Source organism: Erinaceus europaeus, chromosome 18 (genome assembly GCF_950295315.1).
Source record: "Erinaceus europaeus chromosome 18, mEriEur2.1, whole genome shotgun sequence".
NCBI classification, from domain to species: Eukaryota; Metazoa; Chordata; class Mammalia; order Eulipotyphla; family Erinaceidae; genus Erinaceus; species Erinaceus europaeus.
Window position 1 is genome coordinate 73,499,625 of NC_080179.1, and position 23,805 is coordinate 73,523,429.

The 23,805-nt window shown below is 39.5% G+C and overlaps 1 protein-coding gene across 3 annotated transcripts in view; it reads left to right on the forward strand.

Annotated features, from left to right (window-relative positions):
• Positions 1–23,805, forward strand: part of KCNJ3 (potassium inwardly rectifying channel subfamily J member 3) — a 175,629-nt gene that overhangs the window by 133,530 nt on the left and 18,294 nt on the right. Inside the window, exon 3 of one of the 3 annotated variants that reach the window (XM_007520880.3) lies at positions 4,359–7,890. The exons of 1 other annotated variant lie outside the window; for it this stretch is intronic. In XM_007520880.3, coding sequence (XP_007520942.1) covers positions 4,359–4,945 — 587 coding nt within the window. In that variant the 3' untranslated portion in view covers positions 4,946–7,890. Of the gene's footprint in view, positions 1–4,358; positions 7,891–23,805 lie in introns of those variants that run through there. One more of the 3 variants, XM_007520881.3, reaches the window with a different exon arrangement.

Here is a 23,805-nt window from a genome sequence, read left to right on the forward strand (position 1 = left end):
TGGGAAGATAGCCTTGTGATACAACTTTCATGCCTGAGGCTCGCAGGTCTCATGTTCAATTTCCAGCATGACCATAAGCCAAAACTGAGCAGAGCTCTGATTAAGTTTTTTTCCTTCCTTTTTTCTCTTTTTCATGTTTTTTTTTTTTTTGAACCAGAACACTGTTGTGCTCTAGTTTGTGGTAGTTCCGGGAATTAAAACTGGGGCTATAAAGTCCCAGGCATAAACGTTTTTTCTGTATAACCATTATACTGTTTCTCCCATCTTATATGTATATGTTTTCTGGGTGAGTTTTTTTTTTTTGAACTGTGTAGGAAAAAATGGTTAATTAAACATTAACAGCCCAGTGCCTGGTGATACAGCTAGCAAGAAAGATTAGGAGCAATTTAATGAGGTACCTAATTTAATTTTTATATGACTTTTTAATTATCTATCTAAATTTAAGTACTACATATGTGATCACTTGTCAGGGAAAAGCAAAAAACAGAATATTGCTTTATTCCAACAGTTACAGGCTTAAACACAATCAAAGTTATTTTTAAAGTGACAAATTGAGAAGAGAAGGGGAAAGCACGGTATCGGTGTGGTCTGGCCCAGTGAAGTCACGGATTTGGGGGCATAGGGGCCAGGAGAGAGTTGACAGGATATTGGGGACCCAGTGCACCATGGGATGGCGGAGGTGTATTTCAGTTGGTGGTGGGAGGGGTGTGCTGAAACATATCAAGGGAAATTATGCAAAAACAATGGTAACCAAACCATCTCAGAGGTTGTCAGAACTATGTTGGTTATGGAGGAAGACGGGGACAACAGAGCTTTAGTGGTGGGTGTGGTGCCTTACACAACCCTGTGTGGGTGTGAAATTATACCCCTGAAATCTTATCATTGTGTACAGCTCTGTTAAATCACTAATTTTTTTTTAAAAAAGGAGGAGGGGGAGTCAGGTGGTAGCGCAGCGGGTTAAGCGCACGTGGCTTGAAACACAAGGACCAGCTGAAGGATCCCGGTTCGAGCCCCCGGCTCCCCACCTGCAGGGGAGTCGCTACACAGGCGGTGAAGCAGGTCTGCAGGTGTCTGTCTTTCTCTCCCCCTCTCTGTCTTCCCCTCCTCTCTCCATTTCTCTCTGTCCTATCCAACAACAATGACATCAATAACAATAATAACTACAACAATAAAAAAGGACAACAAAAGGGAATAAATATTTTTTAAAAACTTTAAAAAAATAAAAAATAAAGAGGAGAATAAAAGAAACTATACCCCTGTGAAAACAACTGTCTCGTCCATAATTAATCCCTAATAAAACATAAAGACAATTGCCACATCTTCAAATTATGCTTGACTGATGCCCTCCAATAAAAATAGGAAAGCACGGGTAAAGGAAAGCAGTGGAGTTTATAAATTAATTACACCTTTTGACAAATATAAAGCTGAAGTTTTTATTTTTATTTAAATAGAGGTTTTTATTTTATTTTTTTTAAGTATTTATTAGCACAGGAGAAAAAGACAGAACTAGAACATCACTCTGGTAGATGCAATCCCAGGAGCTTTTACTCAGGACCTCATGCTTTGAAGTCCAACACTACCTACTATGCCACCTTTTGGACTGCTACTTACTTATTTCTGAAGGTCTCTCTCCTCTCTCTCTCTCTCTCTCTCTCTCTGCATCTTTATTGGGAGGTTAATAGTTTACAGGACTGTTGTTGACACATGCATACAGTTTCTCACCTCACCGTGACAGATGTCTACAAAGAACTCTCCCTCCCAGCCTAGGTCCTTGGCCATTACCGTGTACCAGACCCTGAAAGACTCTTTGCCCTGTCCACCTCCTTCCCTAGAGCCCTTTGCAGTGGTGCAATACAGCAACCAGTTCAAGTTTTACTTTGTCTCCCCTTTCTGTTCTTGTTCCTAAGTTCTGCCCATGAGTGAACCACATTTTCAAGAATATATACATACATATATATGTATCAGCGCTCTACTCACTCTGGCAGTGTTGGTGCCAGTGATCAAGCCTGGCGCCTCTGGCATGCATGTTCTGTGCATTTTCACTGAGTCATCTCCTAGGCCCAGCCTGTAATTTAGTACAGTCTTCATTTACACTCAAATCTCCATATTCATAAAACATGGACTTCCGAGGTCTGCTGATTTCGGTAGGCAAGTCAATCTAAATATATAATTTATAAAAGAACACAGTTGTGTGGGGAGCTGGTTAAGCACACATGACGCAAAGTGCAAGGATCAGCAGAAGGATCCCAGTTCAAGCCCCGGCTCCCCATCTGCAGGGGGTCGCTTCACAGGTGGTGAAGCAGCTCTGCAGGTGTCTTTCTCTCCCCATCTCTGTCTTCCCCTCCTCTCTCCATTTCTCTGTCCTATCCAACAACAACAGCAGCAATAATAACAACAGTGATGATAAACAACAAAGACAACAAAAGGGAAAAATAAAATTGAAAAAAGATCACAGTTGTGTGAATTAAAGTAATATAAGATAAATGACAGCCAAACAATGCAATATATATATATATATATAATACGTTTTTTATTGTTTATTTTCCCTTTTGTTGCCCTTGTTGTTTTATTGTTGTTGTAGTTGTTGCTGATGTTGTTGTTGTTGGATAGGACAGAGAGAAATGGAGAGAGGAGGGGAAGACAGAGGGGGGAGAGAAAGACAGACACCTGCAGACCTGCTTCACCGCCTGTGAAGCGACTCCCCTGCAGGTGGGGAGCCGGGGGCTCAGACCGGGATCCTTAGGCCGGTCCTTGCGTTTTGCGCCACGTGCGCTTAACCCATTAGGCTACCGCCGGAGCCCCACAACAAGATTTTAATCTGTCGTTCCGCATCCTATTTCAGACATCCCTGTAGCAAAAAACAGTACTTGGAACATTACACAGTCCAAACTACTGGTTTTAGCAGCTGACTTTCCAAACTTTGAGCAAAAGTTTATCCCAGCTATAAAGAGCTAGAAAAAATCACCTGCAGGTGGGTGAGGGATGCTGATCTATTTGGGAGAAGTAATAATGTACCCCAAGACAACGGTTGTCTTGTAAAACAGTATTTTGGCAATAAAAGTTAGAACAATGACTAATAAAAGAATCAAAACACCACAATGTTTTCCCCATCATCAACACAGAAATATTTTCAACTTTTATTCATTTAGCAAATGCTTGGGGTGGATACTTTGCCTCTCACTCAGTCAGAGCTAACTATTCATGAGCGTGATGTGAAATACTTTACATTTCTGCGCATATTATTTGTTTCAGATACTAGTGGTGCTGTAATGTAAGTCATGGTTAGCATGCTTTACAGAAAAACAAATTGATACTCAATATCGTTCTTAAGATTTTTTTTTTTAGGCAGCTTTACAATGAAGTGTTGGTTTGTAGTATTGTTACTGTCACAAGTATCCAGTTTATTTTTAACTTATTTTAGTGAGAGAGATACACAGAAAAGAGAGAGAGAGCAGAGCAGAGCAAGTCTCAGTTATGGCTTGTGGTGGTGCTAGGAATTAAACCTGGAATCTCAGAGCCTCAGACATGAAAGTCATCTGCGTAATCATTACGTCGTCTCCCCAGTCCACAAGAGTACAGTTTTCTGTCTTCTCATGGTAGGTGTCTGAACACCGTACTCCCCTACCAACTTGTCCTCTTTCTCCACCATAAGATAGCAAGTATCTTCTTTCTACCTTTCTAACCTTCTTTCTACCCCTTCCCACCCTCCCAAACCACTACTGCCCCTCTTTAAGTCTTTGGATCTGCTGCAATAAACCATTGCTAAGTAAAGCTTCACCTCAGAGTCTCACTTTCTTTATCTAAGTAGCACCTGTGAGTGAAATCATCCTGTAGCTGCCCTTCATGTTCTTACTCATTTGACATGATTCCTTCGAGTTCCCTCCATGTTGTAATAAAGAAACAATTTCATCATTTCTTACAGCTGAATAGTATTCCCTTATGTGTTCTTAGAGTGGTAAAATTTTGATTGAATGTCAGTTTTGTCTCACCTAATCAAATTGCTTGTTGAATGATGACCAATGTTTACAGGATGTCTTCATTTATCTCCTTACAGAGACACATTCCAAAATTATTCTATATCATTTTTACTTTTGATTTGTGGATTAAAATATTTAACTATCCTCTGATGTGCTAGCCAACAAAGATGAACTGTAACATCATTCCATTCCCACTGAAATAGTGTATGTCAGTAGAGCTACCAACTTACAATAAAACTTTTTGTATATTCTACTACTCTAGTCAGATGAAAAATCAGAAGCTTAACGAATTGAAAATGAATTCTTTGGGTTATGCCAGCTTTCCATGTGATTCTATTGTGCATAATTCACCACGGATTTTCTTTCTTTTTTTCCTTAAAGGGATGACTTGTCAAGCTCGAACTTCATATACTGAAGATGAAGTTCTCTGGGGTCATCGTTTCTTCCCTGTAATTTCCTTAGAAGAAGGATTCTTTAAAGTTGATTACTCCCAGTTCCATGCAACATTTGAAGTCCCCACCCCACCTTACAGTGTGAAAGAACAGGAGGAGATGCTTCTTATGTCATCACCTTTAATAGCACCAGCCATAACTAACAGCAAAGAAAGACATAATTCTGTGGAGTGCTTAGATGGACTTGATGACATGAGTACAAAACTCCCATCTAAGCTGCAAAAAATCACTGGAAGAGAAGACTTCCCCAAAAAACTCTTAAGGATGAGCTCTACAACTTCCGAAAAAGCCTACAGCTTAGGAGATTTGCCCATGAAACTTCAACGAATCAGTTCAGTTCCTGGCAACTCAGAAGAGAAACTGGCATCTAAGACCACCAAGATGCTGTCCGACCCCATGAGCCAGTCAATGGCTGATTTGCCACCAAAGCTTCAAAAGATGGCTGGAGGAGCAGTGAGGATGGAAGGGAATCTTCCGGCCAAATTAAGGAAAATGAACTCTGATCGCTTCACATAGCAATCATCCCCCATTTAGGCATGAGCTACTGTTTGATTTGATTATAATCCCGTCTTTGGCCGATGAGGTCATCATCCTCTCTAAGGAATCAGAAAGGTTCATTGTTCCCACCAATCATATATGCATATTTAAGGACCTTCCTTGCCAAGCAAGAGTGGCTATCATGCAGAAAGCAAATATTATGGTGGGAGGGCATCAGAAAGCAATTTTTATTGATTGGCATGTATTATCACATCAAGCATGCAATAATGTGCATATTTTGCATTTAGTTTTATGGCATGATTTATATATGGTATATTTATATTGTATATTCTGGAAAATATATATATATATATATATTTAAAGGAGTGGCACTCTCCATGACATTTCTAACATATGTATCAAGCCAAACATGAGTGGATAGCTTTCAGGGTGATAAAATTGTATATATGAATATATGTGAATATATATATGAATATATGTGTATATATTCACAACACATATATACACATACACATATATCTGATAAAATTGTGTTTTGTTCAAAGTTGTAGTTTTGTGCATGTTTATTAGGTTAGGAAGGCTTCTGGCATTATTAATACCAAATATTTTAGCCTTAAATTATTTGTTATTTTAAAACCTGAGTTCATGTTTTTCTGCTGTTTAAGGTCCTGGGAAGTTCTCAACTGTACTTTATATGAGGGAATTATACAAGTTTGTGCTGTTTATTGCCCTGAAACAAAAATGCAACTATTATATCTCTAACTTAGCACCACAGATACATTGAAAATTCCTTATGATTTTTAAATGTTGTGATTACAGGGAAAATACATGCTAATTACTTTGACAATTCATCCTTTCGTAGACTAATTAAGCTTTGGAAATCTGTTTTATATACTAACTAGTACAAATATGAGCTCTGAACAAATGCTGAGTAATCATACTAGTCAGTAGCCAAGTTATCTTGAATTTATCATCATCTGTATAAAATTATGTAATGATCCCTGTGTTAAATTAAGTCAGCTGGCTACATTTTATTCTTTTCCTGAAATTTCTTCTATTTAAAAAGAAAACCTCGTTATTTGTCCTTACGGAGACACAATAATACACTGAAACAGGTGATCGATATTCACACTTAACGTTTGTATGTAAATTTAAGTGTGACCTTTCTATGCCTTTCTCTTCTTTGTGGCATTTATTGTAACAAGACAGGTTTTTGTTTTGTTTTTGCTTTTGTTTTTCCTCACTTAGAAACCTATCCCACCCAAGGTCTGTCTCTTAGTTCAGGAGGAATACCCAAGGAAAATTACCATGAAATAGATTAAAGATATCATTTTTAAGTAAACAATGATTCTGTTGGTGTCTTGTCCTATGGAATAATTTTGGTAATACTATTTTTCTAACCCTGAGGTCTAATACTTATGACTTGTTGTTGGGAATAAAACTGTTGCTTAGTAGAACACTTACAAAATGAAAATTTGGAATGCAAAGATTTTTATAAAAAATTTATACTTTCTCCTTAGCATGGATTTTCCTATGGGGGGGAGGGGGCATATCAGTCTGTTTGCCCTGAATTCATCCATTTTCTCTCATTAATATGTAACTTCTTAATGTCTGTTTTGGATTCTGGTTATGTCCCAGATTTTAGAATCCTATAACGATTTTCTTATTGGGAAATTATCGCATCAACAATTCTACCATTGACTTCAATAACACCTCTGGCTACCTCTGTATCAACCAAATTCTGTAGGTGCACACAAAAGCCAGGGAATAGCTACTGGCAAGATGATCAACCTTGAGCATCCATCCACTGTGAAGAGAGCTGGTTGTCCTGTCCCTCTGTCTCTACACTGTCTGATTTATTGCAGGATTTAGGAAATAAAATAAGGAGCAAAGAGAGAAGGGGGTCAAGGAGACATAGTGTCTTTGCTAGCAGTGGAAGAAACTATACAGATCATTTGGTCCAACCACTTAAGAGTAACTAGAGCCATGATTTAATTTGGAGAATAATTTAAATTTATCTTTCATGCCAAGAAGAAGTATGGATCCAAAATCAAAGTCTCTGAATGTATTTATTCACACACTCAATAAAATGTTGGCATGTTTTCTATGTCCTCCACACTTTCAGTTCCTAGGAATTTGGATCTGACAAGATCAGAGGAGCTCACTTTGCCTTTGAGCACTCTATGAGTAGAAATGTGGAGAGGAGTCACTGTGATTTAATGCAATCCCCATCCAAGTCCTACGGAATATCTTTGAGGGAATTGAATTAATGTTCCAAAAGTTTATCTGGAGCCAGCAAATACTCAGAGTCACCCATGCAATCCTGACGGGGGGTGGGGAGGAGCCTGAAAACTGAGGCAGTGGCTTCAGGTCATCACTATTTCAGTTAAGGGAGGGAAGACAGGGTAACACAAACGATGTGAGCAGTAGGGGTAGATAGCATAATGGTTATGAAAAGAGACTCTCATGTTTGATGTCCCAGGTTCAACTGCCAGCACCACCATTAGCCAGAGCTGATCAGAATCATTTAAAAAATAAGAAGAAAAAAGAAAAAAAAAAGAATTGGAATTGATCATTTTAGAAGAGGTGACTGACTTCAAGACGGTGATCATCGAATCAGTCTCTCCCAGACAGACGAGAAAGAACCACTGTTGCCAAATGGAGTTCTGTTATTCGTGAATGTCGTTTTTTTATCTTTCTCATATGTAAATGGGAGAGGTGTGACTTCTGCATGTAATTGCAGCTTAGCCCCTATTACTAAGTTTGACCGTAGGTTCAAGTTTACAGGAAGAGTTCCAGTTTATACCTGTTGTACCTGTGTAATTACTAACAGCACTCCCTTCTACTCTTAGAATGTCCTGCTTTGGATGATATATTATATGATGACTCTACATTTTGTCGAAACTAACTAAATTACGAAGTCTGATATATTTGGATAAAAAATAAAGATTTGCTTTTTTTCTTCTCCTTTTGATGATTCATTTTAGATCAATCACTCCTGCCGGGCTAGCTTCGTGGGCAGGAGTCAGACGACCAGGGACTCATGGCTGAGCTGTACGCAGTATCTCTTTATTCACGCGGAACGCAGCACAATCTAAGCCAAGCTAAGCTAAACTAAAACTAAACTAAAAACACAATCCTATATATACTAGCCAAGTAGGGCGGAAACAGGATGTGATGTAGAGAGGGTGGAGAGAAAAGTGACTGGTGAAAATCAGGGTGTGACAAGGAGAGGGGGCGGAGCAGGCGAGAATTCTACCACTGAACCACCAATGCCCTGGAGGGAGGGTGGTGCTTAGTTAACAGCGGTTATGTAAATAGAATACAGTGTTAAGCAGGGGGGATTAAACCAAATGAAACAGAAGGGGTTTTTAGAAGCAGAATTAGAAGCATACCAACACACTCCAAGCAAAACCATCTCAGTTTCACATGTTTTATCCTGGTAGACTCTTATCAAAATGACTTTGGGTAACAGTTGTTTAATCTGAGTATGGTATGTCTTCTCAAAAGTGAACAGTTATGCATTTCATTGACTAGATGGTTAAAAGAAAAAAGTGAAAGATAAATGTCCAGTCTTTCCATTTCAGGAAGTTGTAAAGCTCAAAATAGAGAGTAAAAATCAACTTAAGTCAAGGTCATTTTTAACCCACCAGTGTGGTGATTAGTAGAAAAGAAAATGTAATGATTTCATTGAAGTGAATAAATCTGCTTAGGTGGAAACTAGCCCCTTGATAAGGGATTCTCATGGAATAAGTTCTAGACAAGACAATTTTTCATTCTCTCAAAATGACATAAAAAATACAATTATTTTGATAATGTTTATCTTAAATTTAAGTGTCCTACTTGGAAAGATATAAATACTTTGATAAAGGGAGTCGGGCTGTAGCGCAGTGGGTTAAGCACAGGTGGTGCAAAGCATAAGGACTGGAGTAAGGATCCCGGTTCAAGCCCCGGCTCCCCACCTGCAGGAGAGTTGCTTCACAAGCAGTGAAGCAGGTCTGCAGGTATCTGTCTTTCTCTCCTCTCTCTGTCTTCCTCCTCCTCTCTCCATTTCTCTCTGTCCTATCCAACAACAACTACAACAATAAAAACTACAACAATAAAAAAAAAAGGAGGAGTCGGGCTGTAGTGCAGCGGCTTAAGCGCAGGTGACGCAAAGCACAAGGACCGGCATAAGGATCCCGGTTTGAGCCCCGGGCAGGATCTCCACCTGCAGGGGAGTCCCTTCACAGGTGGTGAAGCAGGTCTGCAGGCGTCTGTCTTTCTCTCCTCCTCTCTGTCTTCCCCTCCTCTCTCCATTTCTCTAAGAATAGTTTATCATTAATTATTTTGAAAATGTCTTGTGCTGGTTTAAATTAATCTGTTTATGACTTTAGACACTGACAATATTTGTCTCAATTAAGAGCCACTCTGTTAGAAATGTATATGCTATTTCTATAGGGGAAGGGAGAACGTGTGGAGAAGGTGGCTTACATTCAGTTTGTATGATGAAAATGTCTACCATTCCACACTAAAAAATTCACTTTGACAGCACATACATCTTTGAACCCTGCTGCAGAATTCGCGCTTGGATTACATTGCACTTGTTCAAATCAGCATCCAACAAATTGGATTGTCTGACATACAATTTTTAATTACTTAAATATGCAAGATAATTTAGGTAACAAAAATATAAAATGAGAAAAATATAAACCGATGTATCCAATATTTGCAAGTACAATTTTATAAGACCTGCATTAAACTTTGAAAATCATAATATGGTTTAATTTTTAGTGTGCTCCTCTTTGGATTCTCTCCAGCAGTTAAATTCTTCACATTCCTGACTTCAGTCTGTTTTCCTAAAGAACGCTTACCCTTGAGAAAATGACTATCTCTCACCATCATTCCTTGAGAATGAGTGTGATTTTTGACTCCATAGTGGTGATCAGCTTAAGCAATATAGAATCTGAAATTCCCACTGTGGATTATTTGAGACTTGAATTTCTTGAACAAAGCATCATGACCTCTTTCTTTCATAGCTGTTAGTGATTTAATAACAGTTTACAAGATTAGAAAGTATAGTTCCACACTAGATCCACTTGAATTTTCATAAAATCTTAGAAATAACTTGCCTGCTTCTTTTCTTTTCTTTTCTTTCTCTCTTTCATTTTATTTCCTTATTTATTTTTATAAATTCACATGCTTCAGTTCTCTAAATTCCATATATGAGCGAAACCATGCAGCAGTTCTCTTTCAACTCTCTACTAAGTTCACTAAACAATCTCCTCCAGTTCTACCTATTAAAAAAAAAAAATTTAGAAATAGAGAGAGGAGGGACAGAAAGATAGGCACAGGGGGAGCCGGGGGCTCGAACTGGGGTCCTTATGCCGGTCCTTGTGCTTTGTGCCACGTGCGCTTAACCCGCTGCACTACCGGGCCCCCACCCCAGTTCTACCTATTTTTATCCCAAAGGGCACTATGTCACATGTTAGGTGCCGGACCCTCTTTTCTTATTATTTTTTTTAATTAGAGAATTGCAGTAGATACAGTTGTTGGTACATGTGTAAAATTTCTCAGTTTTCTGCAAAACACTCTCACTTCCAGCCTAGGTCCTTCTCCACCATTGTGCACCAGGACCTGAGAGAACTCTGCCCTCACCTGGGAGTAGTTTACTCTGGTGCATCACACCAAAACTAGTCCAAATCTACTTTCTGTTTCTACTTTCTGTTCTTCCTTCTCAACTTCTGTCCATGAGCGAGATCATCCTATATTCATCTTCTGACTTATCTCACTTAACACGATTCCTTCAAGTTCCATCTAGATGAGGTAAAGAAGGTGACTCCTTTCTTCCTAGCGGAGATGTAGCCCAACGTGTAGACATACCATTACTCAGCTGTTGTTGGACATCTAGGTTGGTTCCATGTTTGAACCCTCTTACTCTCACCTGATGAAATATTTCAAGCACATAAATGCATACTTCTCAAGTATTGTTCAAATGCCAAACACTTTTCTTAAAAATAATGTTCTGCACCCCATAATGACCCTGGGTCCATACTCCCAGAGGAATAAAGAACAGGGAAGCTATCAGGGGAGGGGGATGGGATACGGAGTTCTGGTGGTGGGAATTGTATGGAGTTGTACCCCTCCTAGCCTAAGTTTTTGGCCAGTGTTTCTTTTCATAAATAAAAATTATAAAAACATAATAAACTTTCCTTCAAAGTACTTCATGAAAACAATACATTTAATTTTGCATCAGATGAGCTCCATGATAGGTCATGTGGCAAAATCCTTGGCACCTGTCAGAATTAATTTAAAATACAATGTTTCTGCAGCTTCTGGCCTGGTGGCATTCAAAGAGGATGGGGTTGGAGTGGGTGCTGGGAACTCAATCCACAGATCTGAAAGAGGACCAAAGTGGTTTGGGAGTGGTGTGCAGACACATGACAGAAAGACAGGAAAATGTTTGAACATGATAATGATCTTGTAATTCATTGTTTTCATAACGAAACAGTTTTTTAAGTTTTTAAAAATCAGATGATGGCCCTCATAACTTGGTAGGATATTTTTCAAAATTATGATTTTTTTTAAAATCTGTAATATTTTTCTGAATTCACGACTGTTCAGGACATTTGAGCTTGTTTGGTCAAAGAATATTACAGACAGTGAATAGGGTAGGGTCCAGTATCTCCTCACTATTGACTAAAACATCTCCTTCTGAACTCCTGTTCCTCCTGTCCCAGCTCTGCATGTAAATCACCTGCAGTTAATTGCGTACTTTGAATCTTCACAACCTGATGAAAATCACCTGCTTTTGCATTTGAAGAAATTTATTTTCAAGAGAACTTATTGAGTCTGTTTTTTTTTTTCCTTTATTGGGGGATTAATGTTTTACAGTAGACAGTAAATACAATAGTTTGTACATGCATAAAATTTCTCAGTTTTCTACATAACAATCCAACCCCCACTAGGTCCTCTGTCATCCTTTTCCAGGACCTGTACTCTCCCCCCCACCCACCCCAGAGTTGGTATATTGCACCCACTTTGGTGCAGGACACCAACTCCAGTCCAGGTTCTGCTTTGTGTTTTCTCTTCTGATCTTGTTTTTCAACGTCTTCCTGTGTGTGAGATCATCCCATATTCCTCCTTCTGTTTCTGACTTATTTCACTTAACATGAGGGTCTGTTCTTAATTATATTAGTTCATTACCATGAATAGCCCTCACCTTGTGGGGAAGGAGAGTTCTATTGCTATTTATTTGCAATTTTCTAGCCATTTTTATATCAATTCTTAAAGATCCTGAAGGAGGTCTTGTTATTCTATTTAGGGGCCTTACTTATTGTTTTCCACTGTGTTGGATGAATATCTAGTTCTAGTCCAAATCTCACTCCTTGCTATACCTCTGCCGCATCCATTCTATCCAACTTTTAAGTGGGTTAATTATCAGTGCTTTTATTAATTTCTTTCTCAATTTAGTTCCTGTAATGTGGTCATTCTTCTGGTCTTCTGGTCTTCTTATATCTCCCTTATAAAGCTGAAAATTGTCTCAATTGTTTTGTTCTTTTTCATTATTTAGTTTATATATAGTCAGAGAAAGACAGACACAGAGAGAGAGTACTGTAGGAGCACTAAAAAAAAGCAGTGTACTATCTAAGTGAGCTATTTCTTGGCCCTCCTTTTTGCTCTATATGTGTACACACACACACACACACACACACACACACACACACACACACACACCCCAAGCATGAATTCAGTCAAAGCACCTTTGCCAGTTGTAAATAGTTTCCTGTTGATTTAGCAAATGCATTAAATGTTAAGACCATCCTATGTTAAAGAAATTTCTACCAAAGTACTCTGGCCTGTTCAATTAAGTGCACTGATTCCCACTGTACCATGGTCTAGCTGTTGGGGTCTCTCCCTCTAGCACTACCTGGGGACTCCATTCATCCTGAAAGCCCTGTGTCATGGAGTTTGTGTTCCTCTTTCTGGGTTTACTCCCTTAGAGATTCTGAGAGGGGAAATACAGTAGTAAACATTTTGAAACTCTGGTACATGTAAAGAAACTAGACTTTCCCTCAGAATCAGTATTAATAATTTGAATTGCAGTGATGTCACCCACTTTTTTAAATGTATTTTCACTTTATTTTTTAGATATTTTACTTATTTCAATGAGTGAGATGAGAAAGAGACCAGAACATTGCTCAATTCCTGTGTTTAGTGATGCTGGGAATAGAACCTGGGACCTTGGAGCCTCAGGTAGGAGAGTCAATGTGCTATCTCCCCAACCCTATTAACAACCTACCTTTCTTTTTTTTAAATATTTATTTATTCCCTTTTGTTGCCCTTGTTGTTTTCTTGTTGTAGTTATTGTTGTTGTTATTGATGTCATCGTTGTTGGAAGACAGAGAGGGGGAGAGAAAGACAGACACCTGTAGACCTGCTTCACCGCTTGTGAAGCGACTTCCCTGCAGGTGGGGAGCCAGGGCTTGAACCCGGATCCTTACACTGGTCCTTGGACTTTGTGCCACCTGCACTTAACCCGCTGCGCTACCGCCCGACTCCCTCACCTAACTTTCTAATGCAATGATTAAAATGTCTGATGCCCTCCTGAGTCTTAATCCCGTATATAAAACTCGCTTCTTTTGATTTAATTTTATTATTAAGAGTTTGTTACAAGACTGTAAGATCACAGTGTCTAGTTCCACACCAAACCCACCACTAAAGTCCTGAACCTCCACCCTCCCACCTCCTACTGATAACCACCAGAGTTCTCATAAGTCTTAAAAACAGTTTGCTTACTTCTGTTTTGTTTGAATTTTTTGTTGTTGGCTAGTTCATGTAGATTAGATCTCTAATCTGGCATCAGGAGTACAGTGGTAAGCATAGCTGTCTTCCATATCTCTAGAGTCTACGTTTCAGTGGAATCATCTAGTAGTTGTCTTTCTTCTCTTTCCTTATTTTGCTAAGCATAATTACCTCCAGTTCCATCCATTTTGTCCCAAAGGTCACAATATCATTTTTTTTTTAATCACAGAGTACTATTCGATAGAATATATACCCCATTACTGTTTTAGCCAGTTACCTGTGGATGGGCATTTAAATGTTTTCACTCGTTGGCAATTTTGTGAATAATGCAGCTGTGAATATATGGGTTCCTTCTACTCAATGCTTCAGTGTCTACTGGACAAACGCCCAAGAGTGGGATTGCTGAGTCATAAGGTTCTTCCATTTTCATTTGGCTAAGAATTTTCCGACAGAATCCTCCAAAAGAGCTAGACTAGTTTGCATTTCCACCAGCAGTGGAGCAAATGTCCTTTTTGTGAATCAGGGATATATGTCTATATAAAACTGGTTTGTTTCAATATAAAAGACTTTGAATTGTCCTAATCATCCCTGGTGTTCTGAAATGTCAAAACTGAGAAATTTCTTCATAAGTATTATTTCCTTTGAATCTCTTTTAGTGTACAATTTCCATCTGAAAAAATCCTTTAGGAATTTTTTTTTCCAAATTGTATTATCATGGAAACCATGATTTACAAGCCAATTATTATCACATGGATAGAGTTTCTGATGTCTCCATCATAGTTGTCCACACACTAAACTCACACCGACTCCTTCTCCACCACTGTGCACTGGGTTCCCACTGGCCTCTCTCTCCTCTCCTTCCTCCTTACTCTGAGAGTCCTTAGCTTTGCAGTAATAGCCCATACCCGCTCTTCACGAATCTTATTTTTTTACTTACTTACTTATTTATTTATTTATTATATATTCACCAAGGTTAATGCTGGGGCAAAGTGCCTGCACAATAAATCCACCACTCCCTGCTGTCATTTCTTTTCTTTTCTTTTGATAGAACAGAGAAAAATTGAGAGGAGAAGAGGAGAAAGGGAGAGACACAGGCAGACCTGCTTGACCTGCAGATCTGCTCCATCACTTGCAAAGCTTCCCCCTGCAGCTGGGGACAAGGAATTGAACCTAGCTCCCTGCACATGGTGAAGTGTGTACTCAACAGAATGTGCCATCTGCAGCCCCCCAGGATTTTTTTTTTGTCCTACTTTCAAGAATTTTTATTCTGAGACTAGAACTCTTGATTAGGTTTTCTAATGTCCTCATGTTTTCTCTTTTAGTTGCTATCTTTTTTTAATCTATTTTTTTAATATTTTCTCAATTATACCCTCCTTATTATGAATGAAGGATATTAGTTCTCAAATAATTCACGGTAGTGGGTTTTAAATGTTTTGCTTCTTGTATTCTATGTCTAGTATCCTTTTAAACATGTATTTTTTACCTATTTTTCAGTGTAACAATTACAGATATCGTTAAAGCCCTGTGCAAAAAAATAAATTAGTAAGTACACATATCGGCTTTACTGTTAAGTGACAGAGATGAACTATTAACTTGAAATTAGTATCTTTTTTCTTCTTTCTTTCTACCACTGTACTGCTCAGCTCTGGCATATGTGCAGGGGATTGAACATGGGATTTTCGAATCTCAGGCATAAAAGTTTTTATTATTATTATTATTTTATTTATAAAATGGTAACATTGACAAGATCATAGGATAAAAGGGGTACATTTCCACACATTGCCCACCCCCAGAGCTCCATTATCCCATCCCCTCCCCTGACAGCTTTCCTATTCTTTATCCCTCTGGGAGTATGGACCCAGGATCATTGTGGGATGCAGAAGGTGGAAGGTCTGGCTTCTGTAATTGCTTCTTCGCTGAACATGGGTGTTGGCAGGTCGATCCATACTCCAGCCTGTCTCTCTCTTTCCCTATTGAGGCAGGGATCTGGGGAGGCAGGGCTCCAAGACACATGGTGGGGTCCTCTGCCCAAGGAAGTTGGTTCAGCATCACGGTATCATCTGGAACCTGGTGGCTAAAAAAGAGTTAATGTAAATGTAGCACAAAGTGTGACTAATCATGAACCTAAAGGCATGAATATTGCAGATGAAGACTGGGTCTCCATGTTGGAAAAAGCTAGCAGATCAGGTAAAGGCAAAAACTAGTAGGGTCATGGGTCCCTTGGAATATACCTAAAACAGACCTACTAGCTTTTTCCAGAACAGGTACCTCAGTCTTCATCTGCAATATTCATGCCTTTAGGTTCATGATTTGTTTTGGTGTCTTCAGGTCTGGGTTGATTCTGTCTGGGACACTGGGCATCTTGAATCTTGATGTTATTGCTGTTGTTTAGAGCTAGGAAGTTTTCCTCTAGGATGCTTTCTCCCCTTCCTCTCTTTCTTCCTCTGGTAGGCTAATTATGCAAACGTGATTTCTTTTGAGATCATCCCATCTCTCTGTTGTTGTTTTCAGTGTCTCTCAATCTCTTTGTGAGCTCTTTTACCTCTTTCTTAGTTTTCTCTAGCTCGTCCTCTGTCTGGCTAATTCTGTTTTCTGCTTCTGTTAATCTGCTTTCCCTTCCTTCAGCTTCTTTCTTCAGTTCAGTTACAGAATTATCTTGTTCTGCTAGCTGGCCTTTTAGCTCAGCTATTTCAGCTTTCAGGTCTCTAATTACCTTGAGGTAGCTAGTATTTTCCTTGATGGTCTTACCTGTTGTTTCCTTATTTCTGATAGCCTTTTCCTCAATAGTTGTCCTCATTTCTGTGATTAATAGGTCTGTTATTGTTTGGATACTTTTCTTATCTATAGTTACTTCTGACTTATTTGGGGTTTCTTCTGGGCTCCTGTCCTGATTCATTGTGGTAGCAGTTTTATTTTCTCTTGATTTAACCTTTTTTTTTATGTGGTCTGTATTTTTCTGTTCTGTCGTTCTTCGTTCTTCATTTGTTGTGTTTTGAGTACAAGCCATGCTAAACTAAAGTCTTTTCACAAATGCAGTCACAAACCTCAGAAAGTACCACAACAGCAACTGAAAAAAAGGTTGATGCAGTTCAGCCAAAACCAGTTAATTGGACAACACCTCCAGTCCAAGAACAAAAACAAAAGGAAAAGAAAAAGAAAAAAAAGACAAAGCAAGACTAAAAAAATTACACAAATCAACTGTCCACTATAAATTCTAGAGATAACGAGAGGAGAAAGAAAAGGAGACACACACAGAGAGAGAGAGAGAGAGAGAGAGAGAGACTACTCCATGTCAGAGGGAGAGGGAGACACCACTCAAAGTCAGACTTTTTCCACAAGATAATTCACAAATGAGTGCCAGCGAATACAGAAAGAAAAAGAAGAAACACTGTCCTGACCACCCGCTGCTCTCTCTCTCCACCACTGGCCCAAAAATCTTACCCTCTTGAGATTCCCAGGTTGAAAGCAACTTCATGGCAGAACTCACACCAGGTGTTGTCTCCAAGCCTCCATCTTGGCTCCACCCTCCTGCATAAGTTTTTGTTTTTGTTTTTGTTTTTTTGCATAACCATTATCCTAGCTTCCCCTATCCTGGAAGTTAAAATCATTAAATTTTTTATTCTACAGTTAATCACATTACATGGATCATATTCTTTTAATCACCTTCTTACAGAGTAAGGACTTGGCTGTCAATACTTTAGGAACCAAATGAGTAAAATTAAATAAACTATTTCTACACTCAGTTTGCAGAAAAGTAGCTTCTTCCTGAACTATGCCTACAGTCCTGCATTCTACATAGTAGCCTATCTTCATTTAAATTATTTTTTTTACTTTCCTGCTGGAATGTTGGAAAGACCAATTAACAAGGTGAATAGATTAAAACAAAAGAAAATCTTTTTGAATACTTTAAAGAAGTCTTTCCTGCTGTCTCCTTTTGTGTCTTCTTTGCTCTTCAAGTCCTCTAAAATCCTTCTACATTTTTTTTAGCATATTAGGTGAAAATCAGAGACAAATGATTATATTTAACCTGTCACTTTGAGAAGAAAAACTATATTCACTATAATAGCTTTCTATCAGGACCATAATAAATGAGCATATAATTAACAGTAAAAGCAATACAAATCTGTCACACCAGAAGTTAGAAATCCAGGACCCGCAGTGGCACACTTGGTTAATAGCACACATTACAGTGTACAAGGACCCAAGTTCAAGCCTCAGCTCCCCATCTAGAAGGGAAAAGTTTCAAGAGTGCTGAAGTGGGGTTACAGGTGTCTCTCTCCCTCTCTATCTTCCCCTGGGTGGGGCCTGAGAAAGAAGAAAAAAATGTGTGGGGCTGAGCAGTGGCTCACTGGGTTAAGTACACATAGCACAAAGCACAAGGACCTGTGCAAAGATCCTGGTTCGAGCCCTGGACTCCCTACCTGCAGGGAAGTCACTTCACAGGCGGTGAAGCAGGTCTGCAGGTATCTACTTTTCTCTCTCCCTCTCTATCTTCCCCTCCTCTCTCAATTTCTCTCTGTCCTATCCAAAAAAGATTAAATAAATAAATAAATGGCCACAGGAGTCGTGGATTCACAGTGCAGGCACCGAGCCCCAGCAATAACCCTGGAGGCAAAAAAAAAAAAGAATTATGCAGAAGATTCAGGGGCAGTGGCAACTCAGTTAAGCACACATAGATTTCACAAGCAGTAAAGCAGATGTGCAGGTGTCTGTTTTCTGTCTCTTTCTATCTACCCTTCCCCTGTCAATTTCTCTATCCTATCAAATAAAGTAGAAGAAAAAGGAAAAGAAAAAATGCCTGGAGTGTTGGTGCCAGCACCAAGTCCCAGGGATAATCCTGGAGGCAAAAAAAAAAAAAACAACAACAAAAAAAAAAATGTTAGAAGTTCTACATAAGGGCAGGGGAGATAGCATAATGGTTATATAATAGACTTTAATGCCCGAGGCACCATAGGTTCTGGGTTCAATCCCCAGCACATCATAAGCCAGAGCTGACCAGTGCTCTGATCTCTCTCGCTCATGAGGATAAATAAAATCTTTAAAAATAAATAACTAGGGGGCAGGCAGTGGACACTGTCTCTTTCTCTTTCAGTTTCTGTCTCTATCCAAAATAAATAAACAATAATAATAATAGCAATCTAAAAGTTAAAATCAACTAATTTTTTTTTTTTTACATTCCACAGGAGTCTTGCTGGTTTAAGTCGCTGGGACTGTGCTTCTTTCTGAAGGCTGTAGAAACAGAAGCCACCTGCGGGACCTTGTCAGCCAGGGAAGCTAGCCGCACTCTGGCTCATTCCCCTTCCTTCCATGGCGAAATCCAGCACATGTGTCTCTCTCGTCCTTCCTTCCCTAGTCACATGATGGTCTAATTCATCTCTCTCCGTTCTTCCCCCCACTCTTTCTTTTCTCCCAATCTTTCCTCTCTCTCTCTCTTTTCACCCAATGTTTTCTTTCTTTTTCTCTTTCTTTTCTCCCAATCTTCTTTTATCTTTCTCTCTTTTTTTATTTTCTCCCAATCTTTTCTTTCTTTCTCTCTCTTTTCTCCCAATCTTTCCTTTCATTCTTTCTTTCTCTCTCTTTTCTCCCAATCTTTCCTTTCATTCTTTCTCTCTCTTTTCTCCCACTCTTTTCTCTCTCTCTCCCTCTCTCTCTCCCTTTCTCCCTCCCTCCCTCTCTCTCTCTCCCCCTTTCTCCCTCTCTCTCTCTTCTTTCTTTTCCCACCAGAATTATCACCAGTGCAAGATGCCTACACAAGGACTCCACTGCTCCCAATGTGCTGCCCCCCATTTTCTTTGAGAGAGAGAGAGAGAGATGCGTAATGCTTCTCCACAACTGATAACTCTTCTCCCCCACAGCTGTAGACGAAGAGCTTTAACCCCAGTCCTGCACACAGTAGTGTGCGCTCTCTACCAGGTGAGACACAGCAAGGCCTCCTTCCAATTGTAAGTTCCTTTATCACTGGATCCATCCAGTTAATCAACCCAATATAATTTCCCCATCTCCAGCTCCATACTTTAATCAAAAATACCAGGTTTTTTTTTTTCTTCAAGTAAACACATACACAGTTTGAGAGATTGTGATGTAGACATCTTTAGGGGCCATTATTCCAAGGACATCACTGACTTTTCTTTTTTATTTTATTTTTATTTATTTATTTTGAAAAGGAGACATTAACAAAACCATAGGATAGGAGGGGTACAACTCCACATAGTTCCCACCACCAGAACTCTATATCCCACCCCCTCCCCTGACAACTTTCCTATTCTCTATCCCTCTGGGAGAATGGACCCAGGGTCATTGTGGGTTGCAGAAGGTGGAAGGTCTGGCTTCTGTAATTGCTTCCCCACTGGAGATGGGCGTTGGCAGGTGGATCCATACTCCCAGCCTGTCTCTCTCTTTCCTTAGTGGGGAAGGGTTCTGGGGAAGCAGAGCTCCAGGACACATTGGTGGGGTCGTCTGTCCAGGGAAGTCTGGTCGGCATCATGGTAGCATCTGGAACCAGGTGGCTGAAAAGAGAGTTAACATACAAAGGCAATTATTGAACAATTATAGACCTAAAGGCCCAAATAGTGCAGATGAAGTGTTGGGGGGTACTCACTGCAGACTACTGTGTACTTTTACTACCACTAACCTTTCTTACCTGCCCTTTTATGTAAAGAATATAATTTGGGAGGCTGAGCGGTAGCACAGCTGGTTAAGCGCACATGGCTCAAAGCACTGACCAGCGTGAGGGTCCCGGTTAGGGTCCCCACCTGCAAGGGGGTCACCTCACAAGATATGAAACAGGTCTGCAGGTGTCTCTCTTTCTCTCCTCCTCTCTGTCTTCCCCTCCTTTCTCAATTTCTCTCTGTCCTACATAACAACAACAAAGACAACAATAACAATAAACACAAGAGCAACAAAAATGGTTAAAAAAAAAATGGCCTACAGGAGCAGTGGATTTGTAGTGAAGGCATCAAGCCCCAACGATAACCCTGGAGGCAAAAAAAAAAAAGTAGTAGAAAACTATATATATAATATAATTTCGGGAGTCGAGCAATAGTAGCACAGTGGGTTAAGAACACATGGCGTGAAGCATAAGGACTAGCTTAAGGATCCCGGTTTGAGCCCCTGGCTCCCCACCTGCAGGGGAGTCGCTTCCCAAGGGTTGAAGCAGGTCTGCAGGTGTCTGTCTTTTTCTCCCCCTCTCTGTCTTCCCCTCCTCTCTCCATTTCTCTCTGTCTTATCCAAGAATGACAGCAGTAACAATAATAACTATAAACAAAAAGGAAAAAAATAGCCTGCAAGAGTAATGGATTTGTAGTACACTGAGCCCCAGATATAATCCTGGAGACAGAAAAAAAGGATATAATTTCAATACTGCATGTCCCTCTTCTAATCTTTGATTTTTTCATATAGAATTAAAAACAAAACCAGACATTTACTTTCATTAATGACATCTTTCGTAGTCAAGAAACAATTTCCAAAAGATTAATGAATTACTCTCTCAGCAGTCTATTTTTGTCACAGTCTGTGAACAAGCATCTGAACAGGTTTTACTTTACAGTTTTTCAAAGAGGAAGAAAAGATAAATAAAACGGTGTCCCATGAAATCTATTGAAAACAGCCACCATGGTTTCAGTGTCCAGAATCTAATATGAGACAGTGTTTTCAATGTTTTCATCACTTTCCAGTCTTTACAGAGTTGAAGACAACATTAAGTGGAAACAGTGTGGTCACTGAGATCTACACTATGACAAAAATATACAGTTTTTTAAAGGGTGCATGCATTAAAAACAGCAAGATACCACTTCACTCCTGTGAGAATGTTATACATCAGAAACCAAATGTTAGAGCAGTTGTGGGGACAAAGGAACCCTCCTGCACTGCTGGTGGCAATGTCTATTAGTCCAACCCCTGTGGAGAACAGTCTGGAGAACTCTCAGAAGGCTAGAAATGGACCTACCCTACAATTCCCCTCCTGGGGATATATCCTAAGGAACCCGACACACCCATCCAAAAAGATCTGTGTACACATATGTTCATAGCAGCACAATTTGTAACAGCCAAAACCTGGAAGCAACCCAGGTGTCCAACAACAGATGAGTGGCTGAGAAAGTCGTGCTTTATATACCCAACGGAATACTACTCAGCTATTAAAAATGGTGAATTCACCTTCTTCCCCTCATCTTGGATGGAATTTGAAGGAATTATTTTAAGTGAAATAAGCCAGAAAGAGAAAAATAAACAGAGGATGACCTCACTCATAGACAGAAGTTGAAAAATAGCAGAAGGGAAAACACAAAGCAGGACTTGGACTGGGTTGTTAGAGTATTATGTAGAAAACTGAAAAATGTTACATATGTGTTCACAACCGTATTTACTGTCAACCCTAAACCTTCAATCCCCCAATTAAAAAAAAAATGTTCTTTAAGTGCAAGCATTAATTATAAGTCCCCTAGAGACTCGGCAAATAGAGCAGAGGAGGACATGCAGTGTAAGATCTTAGATTTGATTCCCAGCATTTTCCGAGAGCTGAGGAAACTATGTACATAAAGTAAAATAAGCAGTGAGTACGGATTCATGGACTTTCTAAAACACATTATGTTTCACAAATATAAGTAACTGAGAAATTACTATGTATTGGAGTTTGAGAAGTGGGTTAGCACAGAAGAGAGGTAATCATGAATCTACCATGTAAGGTACGGGGCTGGTGAAACAGCTCAGACAGCACAGTGCTTTGCCATGTGCATGTGCATGACCCTTGGGAAAGCCTGGCCCTGAAGGAAGCTTTGCTCCTGGGATCTCTCTCACTATCTCTCTCTGTCTTAGATAGATAGATAGATAGATAGATAGATAGATAGATAGATAGATAGATAGATAGATAGATAGATATAGAGATATTGTAATAACCCACCAACGGGGAGGTGCCCAGATAGGACAAGGGGTTCACATCCTGTCTTTTGACATTTCCCTGATGCTCCAAAGAGGGATTTGATTCCAAATAACAAGAAAAACAATTAGCCCACAAAAAAAAAAATAGTTGAGTATTTATGTTAAAGATACATTTTAAAGATTTTTCTACAGAGAAGAGAGGACCAGGGAGGCATTTCAGATACATTTTTTTTTCAACAAACACTAAGGATAAATGAACTTCACAGTTTTCATTTCATTGGAAGAAGTATATTTTCCATTAATGTTATTTATAGATCACATCCTCTGAGAAAAAGAGTTTATGAGACTTACAGGAGAATATGAGTAGAACTGGATACCCAGGAGAGATGAGAAAAAAAGAAAACCAGATATTCTAACTTCGAAGGTTAATATAGATGCCAAGCCTGAATAAATATTCTCTCTAGGCAAGTAGGACAAATTGGAAAAAAAGAAAATTATTTTGTGTTTCATCTTATGTGAAAGGAAGAAAAGCAGCAATTCTCGAAAGAACTACCAATAATTTCAGATCTCTTTAGAGCTCATCTGGCTTTCACAACAATGTCTTTCTCCTCAATCATTGCAATCAAGCATTCCAAATTACCTGAATGATTCCCCAAAGGAAAGTGTTATTTGAACGTTGATTTCCTCTCTTTGTATCTCTTGCTACAGTTAAGAGGATAGGGTGGATTTAAAGGATAGTAGTAAACTGTGGAATGGCAGAAAGCAAAGAGGGGGGCAGGTGGTGGCTCACCTGGTTAAGCACACACATTACAGTGTGTAAGGACCCAGGTTCAAGCCCCTGGTCCCCACCTGCAGGGGAAAGCTTCACAAGTGGTGAAGTAGGGCCTCAGGTGTCTCTCCTGTCTCTCTTCCCATCTCCCTCTCCCCTCTCAATTTCTCTTGTCTCTATCCAATAATAAATAAATAAATAAATAAATTTTTAAAAGAAGAAGAAAGCAAAGATTAAAATGTAGGGGGGTGGGCAGACAGTGGTGCACCAAGTTAAGCGCACACACAGTAGTTGCAAGGACCAGCAAGGATCTGGGCTGCAGCCCCCGGCTCCCTCACCTGCAGCGGGGGAATTTCACAAGTGGTGAAGCAGGTCTGCAGGTATCTGTCTTTCTCACTACCTCTTTATCTCCCTTCTTCTCTCAATTTCTCTCAGTTCTATCCAATAAAAT